General features: G+C 48.1%; 1 protein-coding gene across 8 annotated transcripts in view; it reads right to left on the reverse strand.

Moving 5' to 3' along the window:
* The window catches only part of CACNA1E (calcium voltage-gated channel subunit alpha1 E), a 1,021,369-nt gene that overhangs the window by 92,966 nt on the left and 913,699 nt on the right, over window positions 1-14,704 (reverse strand). For all 8 annotated transcript variants that reach the window (XM_089671475.1, XM_089671472.1, XM_089671471.1 and 5 more), the window contains 2 exons: window positions 13,058-13,155; window positions 11,475-11,657 (listed from right to left, as the gene is read on the reverse strand). In XM_089671475.1, coding sequence (XP_089527601.1) covers window positions 11,475-11,657; window positions 13,058-13,155 — 281 coding nt within the window. The remainder of the gene's footprint in view (window positions 1-11,474; window positions 11,658-13,057; window positions 13,156-14,704) is intronic.

Below are 14,704 nucleotides of genomic sequence, written 5' to 3' on the forward strand. Positions count from 1 at the left end.
TGCTCTCTCCCTCTGTCAGGATGGTCTTTGTTATTCCATCGCCCTTTCCCAGTCTGATCTCTGCTGCTGTATACGTATTGCAAGACGCTGATACCAGATCAGATTCTGGTACTTTTACTGCCTAGGTTTAAAAGATACCTTTAAATCTTTCGCTGCCACAGATGTAAGGCTTGCGTGGGGGACCTATTTGTGGAGTGTTTTACACATACTCTATGTAAACTTCGCAAGCTTGTCAGCTTTCAGATAGAAGTGTAAAGTTTCCAGATTGCCTCCACAGACCTCTGGAACAGGCAACTACTGCACTTTATTTGTGTATTATCCTTTGCAATATTTATTGGACGATCTATAACATATTTGTTATATTTTCTGAAATAATTGTTTACAAATAGATTTGTGACTTTAAACTGGACAAGATATGTAATGCCCTGTACACATTATCAGTTTTTTTTCATTTAACCCAGTGGGCTTAAAAAAAAAAACAAACTGACAGATGGCTGTACTAACCCAAGCAGTGTTAGTACAGTGAACTTCCCGCTGTGCTATTGTGTTCTGACAGTTTTACTGCCCCCCCCGTCAGAACACACTGGTCAGTGTTTTCAGTCATTGGCTGACATTGATGATCGGAAGCCGATCAGCAGACCTTTTCCGGTCATGCCACTTCGACATAAGCTAGACAAATATCCAGCTTCTGTCGGATCGGCTGCCATAATGTCTGCTGGTTTCTGTTGAACCAGCAGATACCGCCCGATATTCGGCCCATGTGTATGGGGCTTAAGCCTATCCTCCAGTGCAGGGGCAGACTGACCATTTGGAAACTCGGGTCAGTAGGAGGCCCCATGAGATGCCCCTGGTACCTTTTTCATAGGCTTTTTTGAGTTTGGGCAAGGACACAGGGGCCCCATGATCCCCTATTGCCCGGGGGCCCCATGAGTTGACAGTCCGCCCCTGCTCCAGTGCACATCCTAAAGAGATGATTTATTGCGTAATGCACTGATGTTTCTAAACACTGTGTAATGTAATAAAGCTAAAGATAATGTGATGTATGAAAAGAGCACTTATTTTAGTGACCTGAATGTGTCTTTTAAACATGTTCAAGTGATTGTAGGCAGAATTTAAATTAAAAAAAACAAACCAAACATGTCAAACTTGCTTGCTCTGTGAATTGGTTTTGCGCAGAGCAGCCCCAATCCTCCTTTTCTCGGGCACCCTCACTGGTGCTGCTGGCCCCACCCCCTGTTAAGTGCCCCCATAGCAAGCCGATGCTATAGGGACACTCGTGCGTGTTCGCTCCTGAGCCCTGCTCTGTGTGTCCATAAGACACACTGAGTACAGCCCGCCCCTTCCACTGGCTGTGATTGACGGCAGTGGGAGCCAATAGCTCCTGCTGCTGTGTCTGAGCCAATGAGGTGAGAGAAAGCAGAGAGAGACTCTCCTAAACTGTTTTATGTGCATTCTATTCTATTTTATATATTTATTGTACATCATATATTGGTTTCATTATCTGTTTTTTTTTAGATAAGCCAGTAAGGGAGTAGTATAGTATTGGGGTAGCGCTGCACCAATTCACTTTAGATTTTGCACATTATCCATTTGGTATATGGTTGGGTGTTAGCAGCCCCCTCCCCATAATTATTAGTCCAATTTTGAGTAGTGCAGGAGGTTTCTATTGTTTTATCTGCTCTCATGCACATTGCTGGATTAAGACTGGGCTCGGGTAAGGGAGGGGGAGAAAACTCCATGCAGACAATTTTTTTACCTTTATGCATGGAATGCATGAAGGTAAAAAACTTTCTTCCTTTAAAACCATTTTCATGTCAAAAATAAAAAGATGCTTTTAATAAAATGAAACTTTAGGTAACAAATAATCAAGGGTAAACAGGCGGGACTTTTAATGCAGAAGAGACATGGTTTCTCTTTTGCATTAAATTACCCATCTGCCTGTCCACCACTGTACAGTGAGCTACACACGCACAGCTCACTGCAGAAATATGGCAATGCCAAATCCGATGGAACTCACAATCATGCACAGGAGTGAGGTCATCCCTACCCAGCCAATGAAAGCGTCCGACGATCGATACCTAGAAGCCAACCCCTTGAAGATGTCAGTGGCTGGCGGGGAGCTCCAGGACATTGCATCTCTGGAGCCAAGGTGAGTATAGTTCTGCTTTAATTACATGAATTGTGCATCAGTTACAGATTATTATCCTCCTAGGAGGTACATTTAAAGTTCCACGTACGTCCTATTTTCACCCTTGATTGGGGGGTCCCTTTCTATATATTGCTGTACTAGATACATCTAGAAAGAACAAGCAGAGTAAATATAGATATATCCAGCATTTCAGAGTACACACATTTATAACAAGAACAATCTCTCAATTGCTGGTGACTGGTAAGTTGCAATTAATGAAACTATATATTATGTTATTTTCTTAATGCCTAGGTAATGCCTGCTGTCAATGGTAATTACTAATGTTACTGATACGGTTCTGTGTCATTATATGACTCATCGTGCAAAGCAAATTCTTTCAAACACTCATCACAGCACACTCACTTTAGTGGGGAAAACCTGTGGAATTGTCTGGTATTCACAAGGGAGTAAACAGAATAATGTGGAGTTTCTTTTTTTCATACAGTATGTTTTGTATTTAATGAGACAGTGGGGTCCATTCACTAAGAGCCAAATACCACATGATTTTTCGTGTTAAAACACCTCATGTGATATTTATCTCAGAAGCAAGCAATTCGCTAAAAATGATGTGGACCTTCATCACTGGAGGGCATGGTTGATGGTGGATGCACCTTGATGGTGAATGTTTTTTTTAATAAAGGACAGAAATGTGTCTGTGCTTGTGTTATTGTGTACTTTAGTTGTGATTTAGTAGGGGTACGAGGGGCAGTATCTGGGGGCCCCATTATTGTTAAAGGTGTTTCCAAATTCTGATAAGCCTCCTTGCCCACAGATCCCCACAAGCACCAGGCCAGGTTTGTGTGGAAGTAGCCCTTGTCCTCATCACCTCATCAACATGCAGACAAGGTGCTTTGCTTTAGGGGTCCCAAATGGAAAGGTACCCCCGCCCCCCTTAAAGACATGTGGCCTGGTATGGTTCAGGAGAAGAGGGCACATATCCATTCCCTTTCCTGGCCTGCCAGGCTGCATGCTCAATGCATGCTGCATTGCCCTGAGGAAGTCACGTGATTCTTGACGTAACGCGTAGGACAGAAGCGTGGTGACATAGTTTCCGGTGCAGATGGCAGCCGCCATCTTGCTATACCCATTTGTGATACACCTATCTCTGCCTATTTTACCTACAAGCCTGCAGGGGTCTGTGGACCTGTATTTTATGTAAGCACTCTGCATTTTACATTTAATAAATTTGTGAAACATACTGCACTATGGGAAGTCCTTTGTGATTTATCTTTCCATGTGTGGCCCATGGGAGAGGAATTGTTTGGTACACCTTGGAGGGGGAGTTATTACGGCTGGCTTATTTGGAGCATGCATTACCTTTGCTAAAGAGGATTGCCCTGATAAACAGTTAAAGTCTGCATGACCTGTGATGGGCCATAGCTGGAGGTGACCGCACACGCTAGCTGGTGGAAGATTTTGTTGCAGTGGTCACTGGTTGATTCACAGTCCTGTTGAAGATTCATACACTGATTCGGACTTTGCACTTCATTGTTTTTTTCACAGTTTAACTGTTTCTATTTGTTCACTATATATATATATATATATATATATATATATATTCACAATATTCTGTTCACTTACGATTATTGGTCACTATAGTTAGGTCACTGCAATTAAATATGAATAAGTTATCTGTATTTTTTCAAATTTTGTGTGTGATATTCACCTTTGAATGTATATTTACTTTGGGGGTTATATTATCTTTGTTGATGTAATTTTTGAGTAGGTTATCATTATATGCTCAGATAAGGGTCTGGTGTGGAATTTGGGGGGACCTCATTCAGCATTTTTTGCCATTGGCTGCCCCTTATAATTCATACCAGACCCGAAGGGCCTGGTATGGATTGTGGGGGAATCTCCATGCTGTTTTTTTTTCATAATACTGTCACTGCTCCTTAGTTTACATTTACCTGTCGGCCGGGAACCCAGCTTGAAAGCTGCATGTGCAGGCAGCGATGAGTAACTGGTTGTCTGGACACCAGGTACTGGCTCCCTGACAATCAGCATCTCTCCCAGCTGGAGCTGTCACATTTCAGTGGCAGTAACCACACTGCTAAATGTTTTAACTCTTATTTCGATCAGTGAGCAGGCTAATAAAAAAAAAATGGATTACGTCATCCACACAAGCAAGGTGGATGGAGGAATCTTCCCCGTTGTGCCATTGTGTTCTCACAACGGGACTACTCTGCTGTCAGAATACACTGATCAACAGCAGCAGCTGATCGACAAAAGTTTTCCAATGTTCCCATTTGACAGAAGTTGATTGTTAGCCATAGATGGATTGAAATTCAGGCTGGTCCTTGCTGAACCGGCCAAATTGCGGTCCATCTATGGCCAGCTTAAGTCTAGTATGAATGGAAGAGGAGACCTTTCATTCATCCACCCGCCCTCCATCCATAGAACACTTTTCATTGATGTAAACTAAAGTACAGCCTTTATGAATGGAGGAGGGCAGCAGGAAACATGGGCATAGTCAGCACTCTTAACAAGTGTAATGGAAGGACAAGGTAATGAAGAACATCCACCATCACAAGGGATTCTTCTCATTCAATGTAGAACCACACCCGTTTCAAATGAATTTCCCACCCCTAATTAGGGTACATTCCCCGACTACAATGGATTGCACGATGCACAACAAAAAAAAAATGGTGGCTCAGGAACTCTTTTGGAAATGTTGGCAAGTATGAACATTCATAAAATACAGTAAGTGCACATGGAAAAGATGGTTGAAATGAATGGTCTGGCAACTGGGTATCTTCAATGGATAACAGTAAAGTTATAATTGTAGCCTGGTCTATAGTTCCAGTAGGAAAAAAAGACTTTGTGATTGTGTTGCCCTGGGAGACACTCACACCAGCATTGTTATAAGAGAGACTGTTGGCAAATAATAGAGTAGATGGTGTTTAACTGCCCTCCATCCACTAGGGGGTACGTTGAGGACATGGAAACTTTTGAGAATAAACATAGAGGATTGTGGGAATGTAGTTCACAAAGAGACTCAGCCATTACTACAGGTTTGTTCTAATCTTCCCAAAGAGAGAGACAATGAAGTGGAGGGGTTGGAGCACTTTTCCCAGGTTGAGAAAGAGGAAGGGCTGGATTCCTGCAGGCAGACCAGGACTGTTACAGACCTGCAGCACATAGGGAGAAGAGAGGGGCGATCTCTGCAATGAACCTGAGAGTAGTGGAGGCAGTGAGCAGATGGTGACACTGGAGTGAGACCTGGACTTCAGGGAGCCCGCTGTTCAGTTAAAAAACCAGACACCGAGGACATTAGCAGAGAGAGAGAGACCCCTTTGCCTAGTGGGTGGATGAAGAACTCCTGCCTACACAGGACTAGTGAGTGGCTGTAGGCCAACCCTACACTACAACCTTACAGCAAAGTTGCCTGCTAGGAACACTGTGTCATTGCATGCCTCTGCTTTTAACAATACCTCCAGAGCTCCTACGCAATGTTTTGGGCCCCAATAAGATGGCCAGCAGAAGGACTAGAGCAGTGCACTACTGGATACTGACTGGTGTATACCTATAGGCTCCTACCCCTAGTTTGCAGCCTGTTAAATATACCCCGTAAATATTGTAGTACAGTTATTTGCTGCCTTTTGAATTGTGGCAGTTTATTCTTATATTTGTTTAATCTCTGTGGTATACTGTATCTTTTCTAACTATGAAGCATTACAGTATAATCTCTTTTCTGTTGATTCACAACAGTCCTTTTTCACATCCATCTGGTTGCAGTACACTTTGCTTCTACTTAACCAGTATGTGTCATTTCTAGTGTGCATGTATTTTTGTGTTTCTGGGATATATCTATATATACACACAGGTATCTGCACTTGATATTCCCAGCCCAGCCAGGTGCTTCAGAAAACGCAGATCACCATCGTGGGCACAGGAACAGAAGACGCATGAAGCTGCTCCATCAGGGGTAAGTGCTACATAATATTCTTCTGTAACCTGGCATTGCAAAAGTAGATAAACAGACTCACACAATTTAATAATTATATGACACATGGATGACAGGGGCCATGCCAGGTGGGTGCTGAAGCACCCCCAAAAATTCTTCAAGCACCCTCATAGCACACCTCCAATTTTTTTTTTTCACATCTTTTTATAACACACCCAAAATCTACACAGAGGTATTTGCACTAATGTCACACGTTTCTAAATAACATTGTACCTGCTAGAGGGATGAAGCCACATAGGCTGCTGATGTTCAGTTAGACAGGAGTGCAGTATCAGTGGTGGATTGATCCCAGTGCTGTGCAGAGGCACTAGGCTATAAAAGCACTGGTGACACATGGTGCCTGTGTATTTGTAGATGGACAGAAGGAAGTAGCTGAGCCCAGCCCAGACCCAGCAGGAAGGCAAGCTCTGTCCCTCTGTATAAAGGCCACACCTGGAACTCATCCATCCCTCTTAACACCACACCAGGCAGGACAGGAGCTGTTTCCTTATTTGGATGCAGCAGCTGCAGGCTGAGCTAGGACAAGAGAGGGGTTTTCTGACCTAGCCCCAGCCTGAAGGAGGAAGGATTGATTTTCTTTAACTGCAACCTGGTTGGGACACTCTCCTGCTCTGCACACTCTAAGAGGGGCACTCTCCTGCTGGGGGCACTTTAAAGGGTCACTCTCCTGCTCTAGGCACTCTAAGAGGGCATTCTTTTTCTGGGCACTCTAAAGGGGCACTCTCCTGCTGGGGGCACTTTAAAGGGTCACTCTCCTGCTCTAGGCACTCTAAGAGGGCATTCTTTTTCTGGGCACTCTAAAGGGGCACTCTCCTGCTCTGGGCACTCTAATCAAGCACTCTCCTGCTCTGGGCACTCTAAGGGGGCACTCTCCTGCTCTGGGCATTCTAAGGAGGCACTCTCCTGCTTGGGGCACTCTCCTGCTCTGGGCACTCTAAGGGACACCCTCTTTTTCTGGGCACTCTAAAGGGGCACTCTCCTGCTCTGGGCACTCTAATCAAGCACTCTCCTGCTCTGGGCACTCTAAGGGGGCACTCTCCTGCTCTGGGCATTCTAAGGAGGCACTCTCCTGCTTGGGGCACTCTCCTGCTCTGGGCACTCTAAGGGACACCCTCTTTTTCTGGGCACTCTAAAAGGGCACTCTCCTGCTCGGGACACTCTCCTGCTCTGGACACTTTTCTGGTCTGGCCACTCTAAGAGGGCACTCTTTTTTTCTGGGCACTCTAAAGAGGCACTCTTTTTCTTGGCACTCTAAGGAGGCACTCTCCTGCTTGGGGCACTTTAAGGTGGCACTCAACTGTTCTGGGCACTCTAAGGGGTCATTCTCCTGCTCAAAAACTCTCCTGCTGTGCAAACTCTAAGGAGGCACTCTCCTGCTCTGGGCGCTCTCCTGCTCTGGGCACAATAAGGGGTAATCTTCTGCTTGGAACACTCTCCTGCTCTGCACTCTCTAAGAGGGTCACTCTCCTGCTCTGGGTACTCTAAGAGGGCACTCTTTTTTTCTGTGCACTCTAAGGGGGAACTCTCCTGCTCTGGACACTCTTTTTCTGGTCACTCTAAGAGGGCACTCTCCTGCTCACAACATTCTCCTGCTCTGTGCACTCTAAGGGAGCACTCTCCTGTTCTAGGCACTCTAAGGGGTCACTCTCCTGCTCTGGGCTCTCTAAGGGGGCACTCTCCTACTCGGGGTACTCTCCTGCTCTGCACACTTTAAGGAGTCACTCTTCTGCTTGGGGCACTCTCGTGCTCTGCGCACTCTAAGGGGTCACTTTTCTGCTCTGGGCACTCTAAGGGGGCACTCTCCTTTTCTGGGCACTCTAAGAGGTCACTCTCCTGCTCTGGGCTCTCTAAGGGGACCCTCTCCTACTCGGGGTACTCTCCTGCTCTGGGCACTCTAAGGGGGAACTCTCCTGCTCTGGGCACTCTAAGGGGCACCCTCTTTTTCTGGGCACTCTAAGAGGGCACTCTCCTGCTCTGGGCACTTTTCTGCTCTGGGCACTCTAATAGGGTGCTTTCTTTTTCTGGGGACTCTAAGGCGGAATTCTCCTGCTCTGGACACTCTCTTTTTCTGGGCACTCTAAAGAGGCACACTCCTACTCTGGTCACTTTAAGGTGGCACTCAACTGTTCTGGGCACTCTAAGGGGTCACTCTCCTACTCTGGGCACTCTAAGGGGGCATTCTCCTGCTCAAAAACTCTCCTGCTGTGCGAACTCTAAGGAGACGCTCTCCTGCTCTGGGCTCACTCCTGCTCTGGGCACTTTAAGGGAGAACTCAACTGTTCTGCGCACTCTAAGGGGTCACTCTCCTGTTTTGGGCACTCTAAGGGGCAATCTTCTGCTCTGGGCACTCTTCTGCTCTGCACACTTTAATGGGTCACTCTCCTGCCCGGAGCACTTTAAGGGGGCACTCAACTGTTCTGAGCACTCTCCTGCCCTGGACGCTCTGAGGGGGCACTTTCCTGCTCAGGGCACTCTCAGGGGGCACTCTTTTTCTGGGCACTCTAAGGGGCCACTCTCCTGCTCGGGAACTCACCTGCTCTGGGCACTCTAGGGGGGCACTCTCCTGCTCTGGGCACTCTAGGGGGGCACTCTCCTGCTCTGGGCACTCTAGGGGGGCACTCTCCTGCTCTGGGCACTCTCTAGCTCTGGGCACTCTCCTGCTCAGGAACTCTCTAGCTCTGGGCACTCTAGGGGGGCAATCTCCTGCTCTGGGCACTCTAAGGAGGCAAACTCCTTTTCAGGGCACTTTCCTGCTTGGGTCACTCTCCTGCTCTAGGCGCTTTAAAGGGTCACTCTCCTGCTCTGGGTGCTCTAAGGGGGCACTCTCCTGCTCAGGACACTCTTCTGCTTGGGACACTCTCCTGCTCTGCACACTTTAAGGAGTCACTCTCCTGCTTGGGCCACTCTTATGCTCTGCGCACTCTAAGGGGTCACTTTTCTGCTCTGGGAACTCTAAGGGGGCACTCTCCTTTTCTGGGCACTCTAAGAGGTCACTCTCCTGCTCTGGGCTCTCTAAGGGGACTCTCTCCTACTCGGGGTACTCTCCTGCTCTGGGCACTCTAAGAGGGCACTCTTTTTCTGGGCACTCTAAGGGGCAGTCCTAATCTGGGCACTCTAAGGGAGCACTCTTTTTGTCTGCGCACTCTAAGGGGGCACGCTCCTGCTCGAGAACTCCCCTGCCTCAGGGCACTCTAAGGGGGCATGCTCCTGCTTTGGGCACTCTAGGGGGGCACTCTCCTGCTCTGGGCACTCTAAGGAGGCACTCTTCTGCTCAGGAACTCTCCTGCTCTGGGCACTCTAGGGGGAAAATCTCCTGCTCTGGGCACACTAAGGGGTCACTCTCCTGCTCGGGGCACACTAAGGGGTCACTCTCCTGCTCTGGGCATACTAAGGGGTCACTCTCCTGCTCTGGGCACACTAAGGGGTCACTCTCCTGCTCGGGGCACACTAAGGGGTCACTCTCCTGCTCAGGGCTCTCTAGGGGGGCAATCTCCTGCTCTGGGCACTCTAAGGAGGCAAATTCCTTTTCAGGGCACTTTCCTGCTTGGGACACTCTCCTGGTCTGGGCGCTCTAAGGGGGAACTCTCCTGCTCAGGGCACTCTCCTGCTCAGGGCGCTCTAAGGGGGCACTCTCTTGCTCTGGGCCCTCTCCTGCTTGGGGCAATCTCCTGCTCTGGGCACTCTAAGGGGGCAATCTCCTGCTCTGGGCACTCTAAGGGGGGCAATCTCCTGCTCTGGGCACTCAAAGGGGGCATTCTCCTGCTCTGGGCACTCTAAGGGGGGCAATCTCCTGCTCTGGGCACTCAAAGGGGGCATTCTCCTGCTCTGGGCACTCAAAGGGGGCATTCTCCTGCTCTGGGCACTCTAAGGGGGGCAATCTCCTGCTCTGGGCACTCAAAGGGGGCATTCTCCTGCTCTGGGCACTCAAAGGGGGCATTCTCCTGCTCTGGGCACTCAAAGGGGGCATTCTCCTGCTCTGGGCACTCAAAGGGGGCAATCTCCTGCTCTGGGCACTCTAAGGGGGGCAATCTCCTGCTCTGGGCACTCAAAGGGGGCAATCTCCTGCTCTGGGCACTCAAAGGGGGCATTCTCCTGCTCTGGGCACTCAAAGGGGGCATTCTCCTGCTCTGGGCACTCAAAGGGGGCATTCTCCTGCTCTGGGCACTCAAAGGGGGCATTCTCCTGCTCTGGGCACTCAAAGGGGGCATTCTCCTGCTCTGGGCACTCAAAGGGGGCATTCTCCTGCTCTGGGCACTCAAAGGGGGCACTCTCCTTGTCTGGGCACTCTCCTGTTTTGCACACTTTAAGGGGTCACTCTCCTGCTTGAGGCACTCTCCTGCTCTGCGAACTCTAAGGGGTCACTTTTCTGCTTTGGGCACTCTAAGGAGGCACTCTCCTGCTCGGGGCACTCCAAGGGGGTACTCTCCTGCTCGGGGCACTCCAAGGGGGTACTCTCCTGCTCGGGGCACTCCAAGGGGGTACTCTCCTGCTCGGGGCACTCCAAGGGGGTACTCTCCTGCTCGGGGCACTCTTTTGTTCTGGGTGCTCTAAGGGGGGGGCACTCCTGCTCTGGGTGCTCTAAGGGGGGGGCACTCCTGCTCTGGGTGCTCTAAGGGGGGGGCACTCCTGCTCTGGGTGCTCTAAGGGGGGGGCACTCCTGCTCTGGGTGCTCTAAGGGGGGGGCACTCCTGCTCTGGGTGCTCTAAGGGGGGGGCACTCCTGCTCTGGGCGCTCTAAGGGGGGGGCACTCCTGCTCTGGGCGCTCTGAGGGGGCACTCCTGCTCTGGGCGCTCTGAGGGGGCACTCCTGCTCTGGGCGCTCTGAGGGGGCACTCCTGCTCTGGGCGCTCTGAGGGGGCACTCCTGCTCTGGGCGCTCTGAGGGGGCACTCCTGCTCTGGGCGCTCTGAGGGGGCACTCCTGCTCTGGGCGCTCTGAGGGGGCACTCCTGCTCTGGGCGCTCTGAGGGGGCACTCCTGCTCTGGGCGCTCTGAGGGGGCACTCCTGCTCTGGGCGCTCTGAGGGGGCACTCCTGCTCTGGGCGCTCTGAGGGGGCACTCCTGCTCTGGGCGCTCTCCTGCTCTAGGAGCTCTGAGGAGTATCTCCTGCTTTGTGCATTCTGAGGCGTACTCCTGCTCTGGGCTCTCTAAGGGGGCACTCCTGCTCTGTGCACTCTAGGGGGGCACCCTCCTGCTCTGGGCACTCTAACGGGGCACCCTAAGGGGTCACTCCTGCTCTAAGCATTCTACATTCATTTTTCAAATAATAAGTCAGCAGCTACAAATACTGTAGCTGCTGACCTTTAATAAACAGACACTTACCAGCCCAGGGATCCAGCACTGTCTTCACCCACGCTGGTTCTTTGCCGGGCTTTGGTTCTCCGGCTCTGCCATCTTGACTGTGGGAAGCTGGCTGTGACTTCCTGTTTCACAGCCGGCTGCTCACTGTGCATGCACGAAATGCAGGCTTGAAGGGGGAGTGGGACAAACGTCCGCTCTTCTTGCCTAGGTGAGAAAAGCAAAAGTGGGAGCAGGCACCGGTCATTAAATGAAGGAAAAAAAAAGTTGCAATAGTGGAAGTTCTTCTTTAAGCTTTAAAGTGCATCAATTTCTGGTCAAAATGTAAAATCACATTCATTTCCATATTAAATTGCATCCAGTGGCTGGAGGAAGGCACACTGACCATCATTGTAACAAGGGGCACAATAATACTGTACACTATCCTGACCCCCACACTGTAAATGCTGCATTCACTTTATATACTATGTTGTATGTTTCACAATAAAATATTGTGCAGTGAATGTGCCATGCTGGGGTTTAATTGCTGTGCCATCCTAAGTGGTTAATTGTTGTGAAATGTTGGAGGCTTATTTTTTATGCAGTACTGCGGTTTTATTATTTTGCTATGCTGTTTGTTACTTTTTATGCTGAGCTGAGAATTTAAATATTGTGCTGTGGTTGGGATTATTTGTTGGGGGTTAATTATTGTGCTGTTCTGGGTGTTAGGCTTTGTGCTATGCCAAGGCTTAATTATTGTGCCACACTAGGGGTTAATTATTGTGACATAACTTGGCGGTTATTGCTGGCCCTGGCATTTGCCAGGGGTTATAATTGTTTGTCCTTACACTTGCTGGGAGTTAGCATTGTTGACCCTTATTCTTGCTGGGGGTTATTACTGGCCCTAACACTTTCTAGAGTTATTGCTGGTCCCAATTAGACTCTATGTTGTACCTCAAGTCCCTATTTTGTCTATACTAAGGGGGAAAGATTGCATTTTACAATCATAGTGCATGAAGAAACACGTTTTTGCCACACCCTTTTGTGACTATGCCCATTTTTGGCCACACCCACAAGTGCATGGCATGCTTCACATGCTGAATTAGCTCCCCCACTTATGCTTGCAGCACAACCACAGCACCCCCCAAAAAATTGCCTGGAGCCACCCCTGGTGGATGGCCAAATTTTGATAGGCCAATATATAAAGTCTAATATGCCTTTTGGTCCCTTATCTGAAATTGAAAACACCTTTGTACTATAATGCTATAAATAGACTAAAGGCAACCTTTACCGAAATAAATATGTAAGCTGCCGTAGCTGACCACTTCATCTAAAAATGCTCTTGGCCTGGCTGTTGATTTAATGAGTTAATAATGGTGAAGCTGTTTGCAGATCAGTTGTGACCTCACCCTGACTGGTTGGTTACAAGCATTTTTAAGAGTTCAGCAATGATGGTCTATTTATTTCCTCAGGTACACATTTCTTCAATATGAAAGACAAAGAAATAATAGTTTTGTTGCCTTCAGAATGTATGTGCTTTTTACAGATACATTGAATGTAGCACAGTATCTCAATTTAAAAACTGAAACATAACATAGAAAACAACATGCAGGTTATAGCTGACTCACTCAACAGATGATGCATTAGGTGCAGACATAGGGCTGACCTCCTTGGCTTTTTGAAGGGCATGCTTCTGGTTAAATGCTTCCTCTTCTTCCTGTTCATCCTAGAGATAACCAAATCAAAATATATCAGCTGTTCTCCCAGCAAACTTCGCGTCTGCTTTTGCTTAGTAAACTGACCTCTTCGTTTCAGTATCTTGGGCTCTGTAAGGTGCCAGTTTTTTCAGCTGCAGTTTCACCTCCACCCTCATAGGGTTGCCACCTTTTCTTCAAGCCAAACCCAAACACTTTAGAGGAGCACTGTCATTTTTTATTTTTTTTACATGGCTGGATTTGTGTGCAGGCAGTCAGTGTTATGCTATGGGGATGCAGCAACTATACGAACAAAGCTGCAGGTCCTAATTTGACAGTTGTGTGGATGTACGTGTACAGACCCAAACACAGACAGTATGCACTCAGGGCCACTTGCCCGCACCTGCGCGCCTGTCAAAATAGGACATACGGCTGTGTTCACACAGCAGCTGTGTCCCCATAGAATAACAGGTGACTCCAGCCGCACAAACTGCTCATTCACACTGTATGGCCAGAGGACCCGTGTGACTGAGCTTTAATGTAATTTTTTTTTTACATTTTTGATCATTATTACTTTTTTATTTTCTGCAATTTATTCTATTTTTTCTTACATTTTTTTTTTTTTACAATGCTATGGGGGGGGGGGGGGGGGATTGGCTTTGGTGAAATATAAGGCGTCTAGTTAGATCCCTGAAGTCTATTTTTTGAGACAGAGAAAGAGACTGAGGGAACACATTCCCTGCAAAGAATGAATCAACAGGAAAAGCTTTGCACAGGCTTCCTGTTAATTCATACATTGAAGCATAGTATACAGTTTACTATGCTGCAGTTATGAATGAACACAGTGAGTGATCGGTACCGATCACTCACTGTGTTTATTCAGAAAAGGAATGAGCTGGTAAATTACAAACTTACTGGCCCCTTCCCCCGCTCTCCATCCTGCAGCAGGAAGTGGGATAGGAGGGGAAGCTGGGGGCACGCAGGCGCTCAGAAAGGGTGAATAGAGTGGCGGGGGGGGGCAATTACAGAAACTGATCACCTGTATGGCTGTCTGTGCAGCAGCTGAAAGCAGAGGGAGAGAATGAGAAGCTGACCATCAGCTGCTGCTGGTTGAGCGTACAGGGTATTGAATCCTATAATTGCCCCCTGCGACCCCTGAGCCAGTACACACAGGGTGATTATGATGTGCCCAGGCACACCCTGTGTGCATGGCTATGTGTGTCTATGTTTCAGGTGGTCTGAATCCCAGACACATGATGCAAACCCGGACTGTCCTGGTAGCAACCCTACTGCTTGGTGCCACTGGAGACTGCTGCCATAGTAATACTTCTGGGTATGGGATAAGCAAGCTTGCTTCTGCTTCCTATACCTAAGAGTCTATGTGAGGTATACATAAACCAAGTGCTGTCACATGGGGGGGTGTGACTAAACATATGAAAATACTGACATTCAGAAAGTCACCATTTGCATAGTACCCTTGCAAAATGCTAAGAAACGATATATCATGTAAATACTAGTAATTCTACATAGATATTTTACATAGACATCATTATTGAACAAGCTGAAAGTAGGACTAAAGGC

This window comes from Staurois parvus, unplaced genomic scaffold (genome assembly GCF_062004578.1).
Source record: "Staurois parvus isolate SC_StPar_1 unplaced genomic scaffold, SC_StPar_1.0 ptg000106l, whole genome shotgun sequence".
Taxonomy (NCBI): Eukaryota; Metazoa; Chordata; class Amphibia; order Anura; family Ranidae; genus Staurois; species Staurois parvus.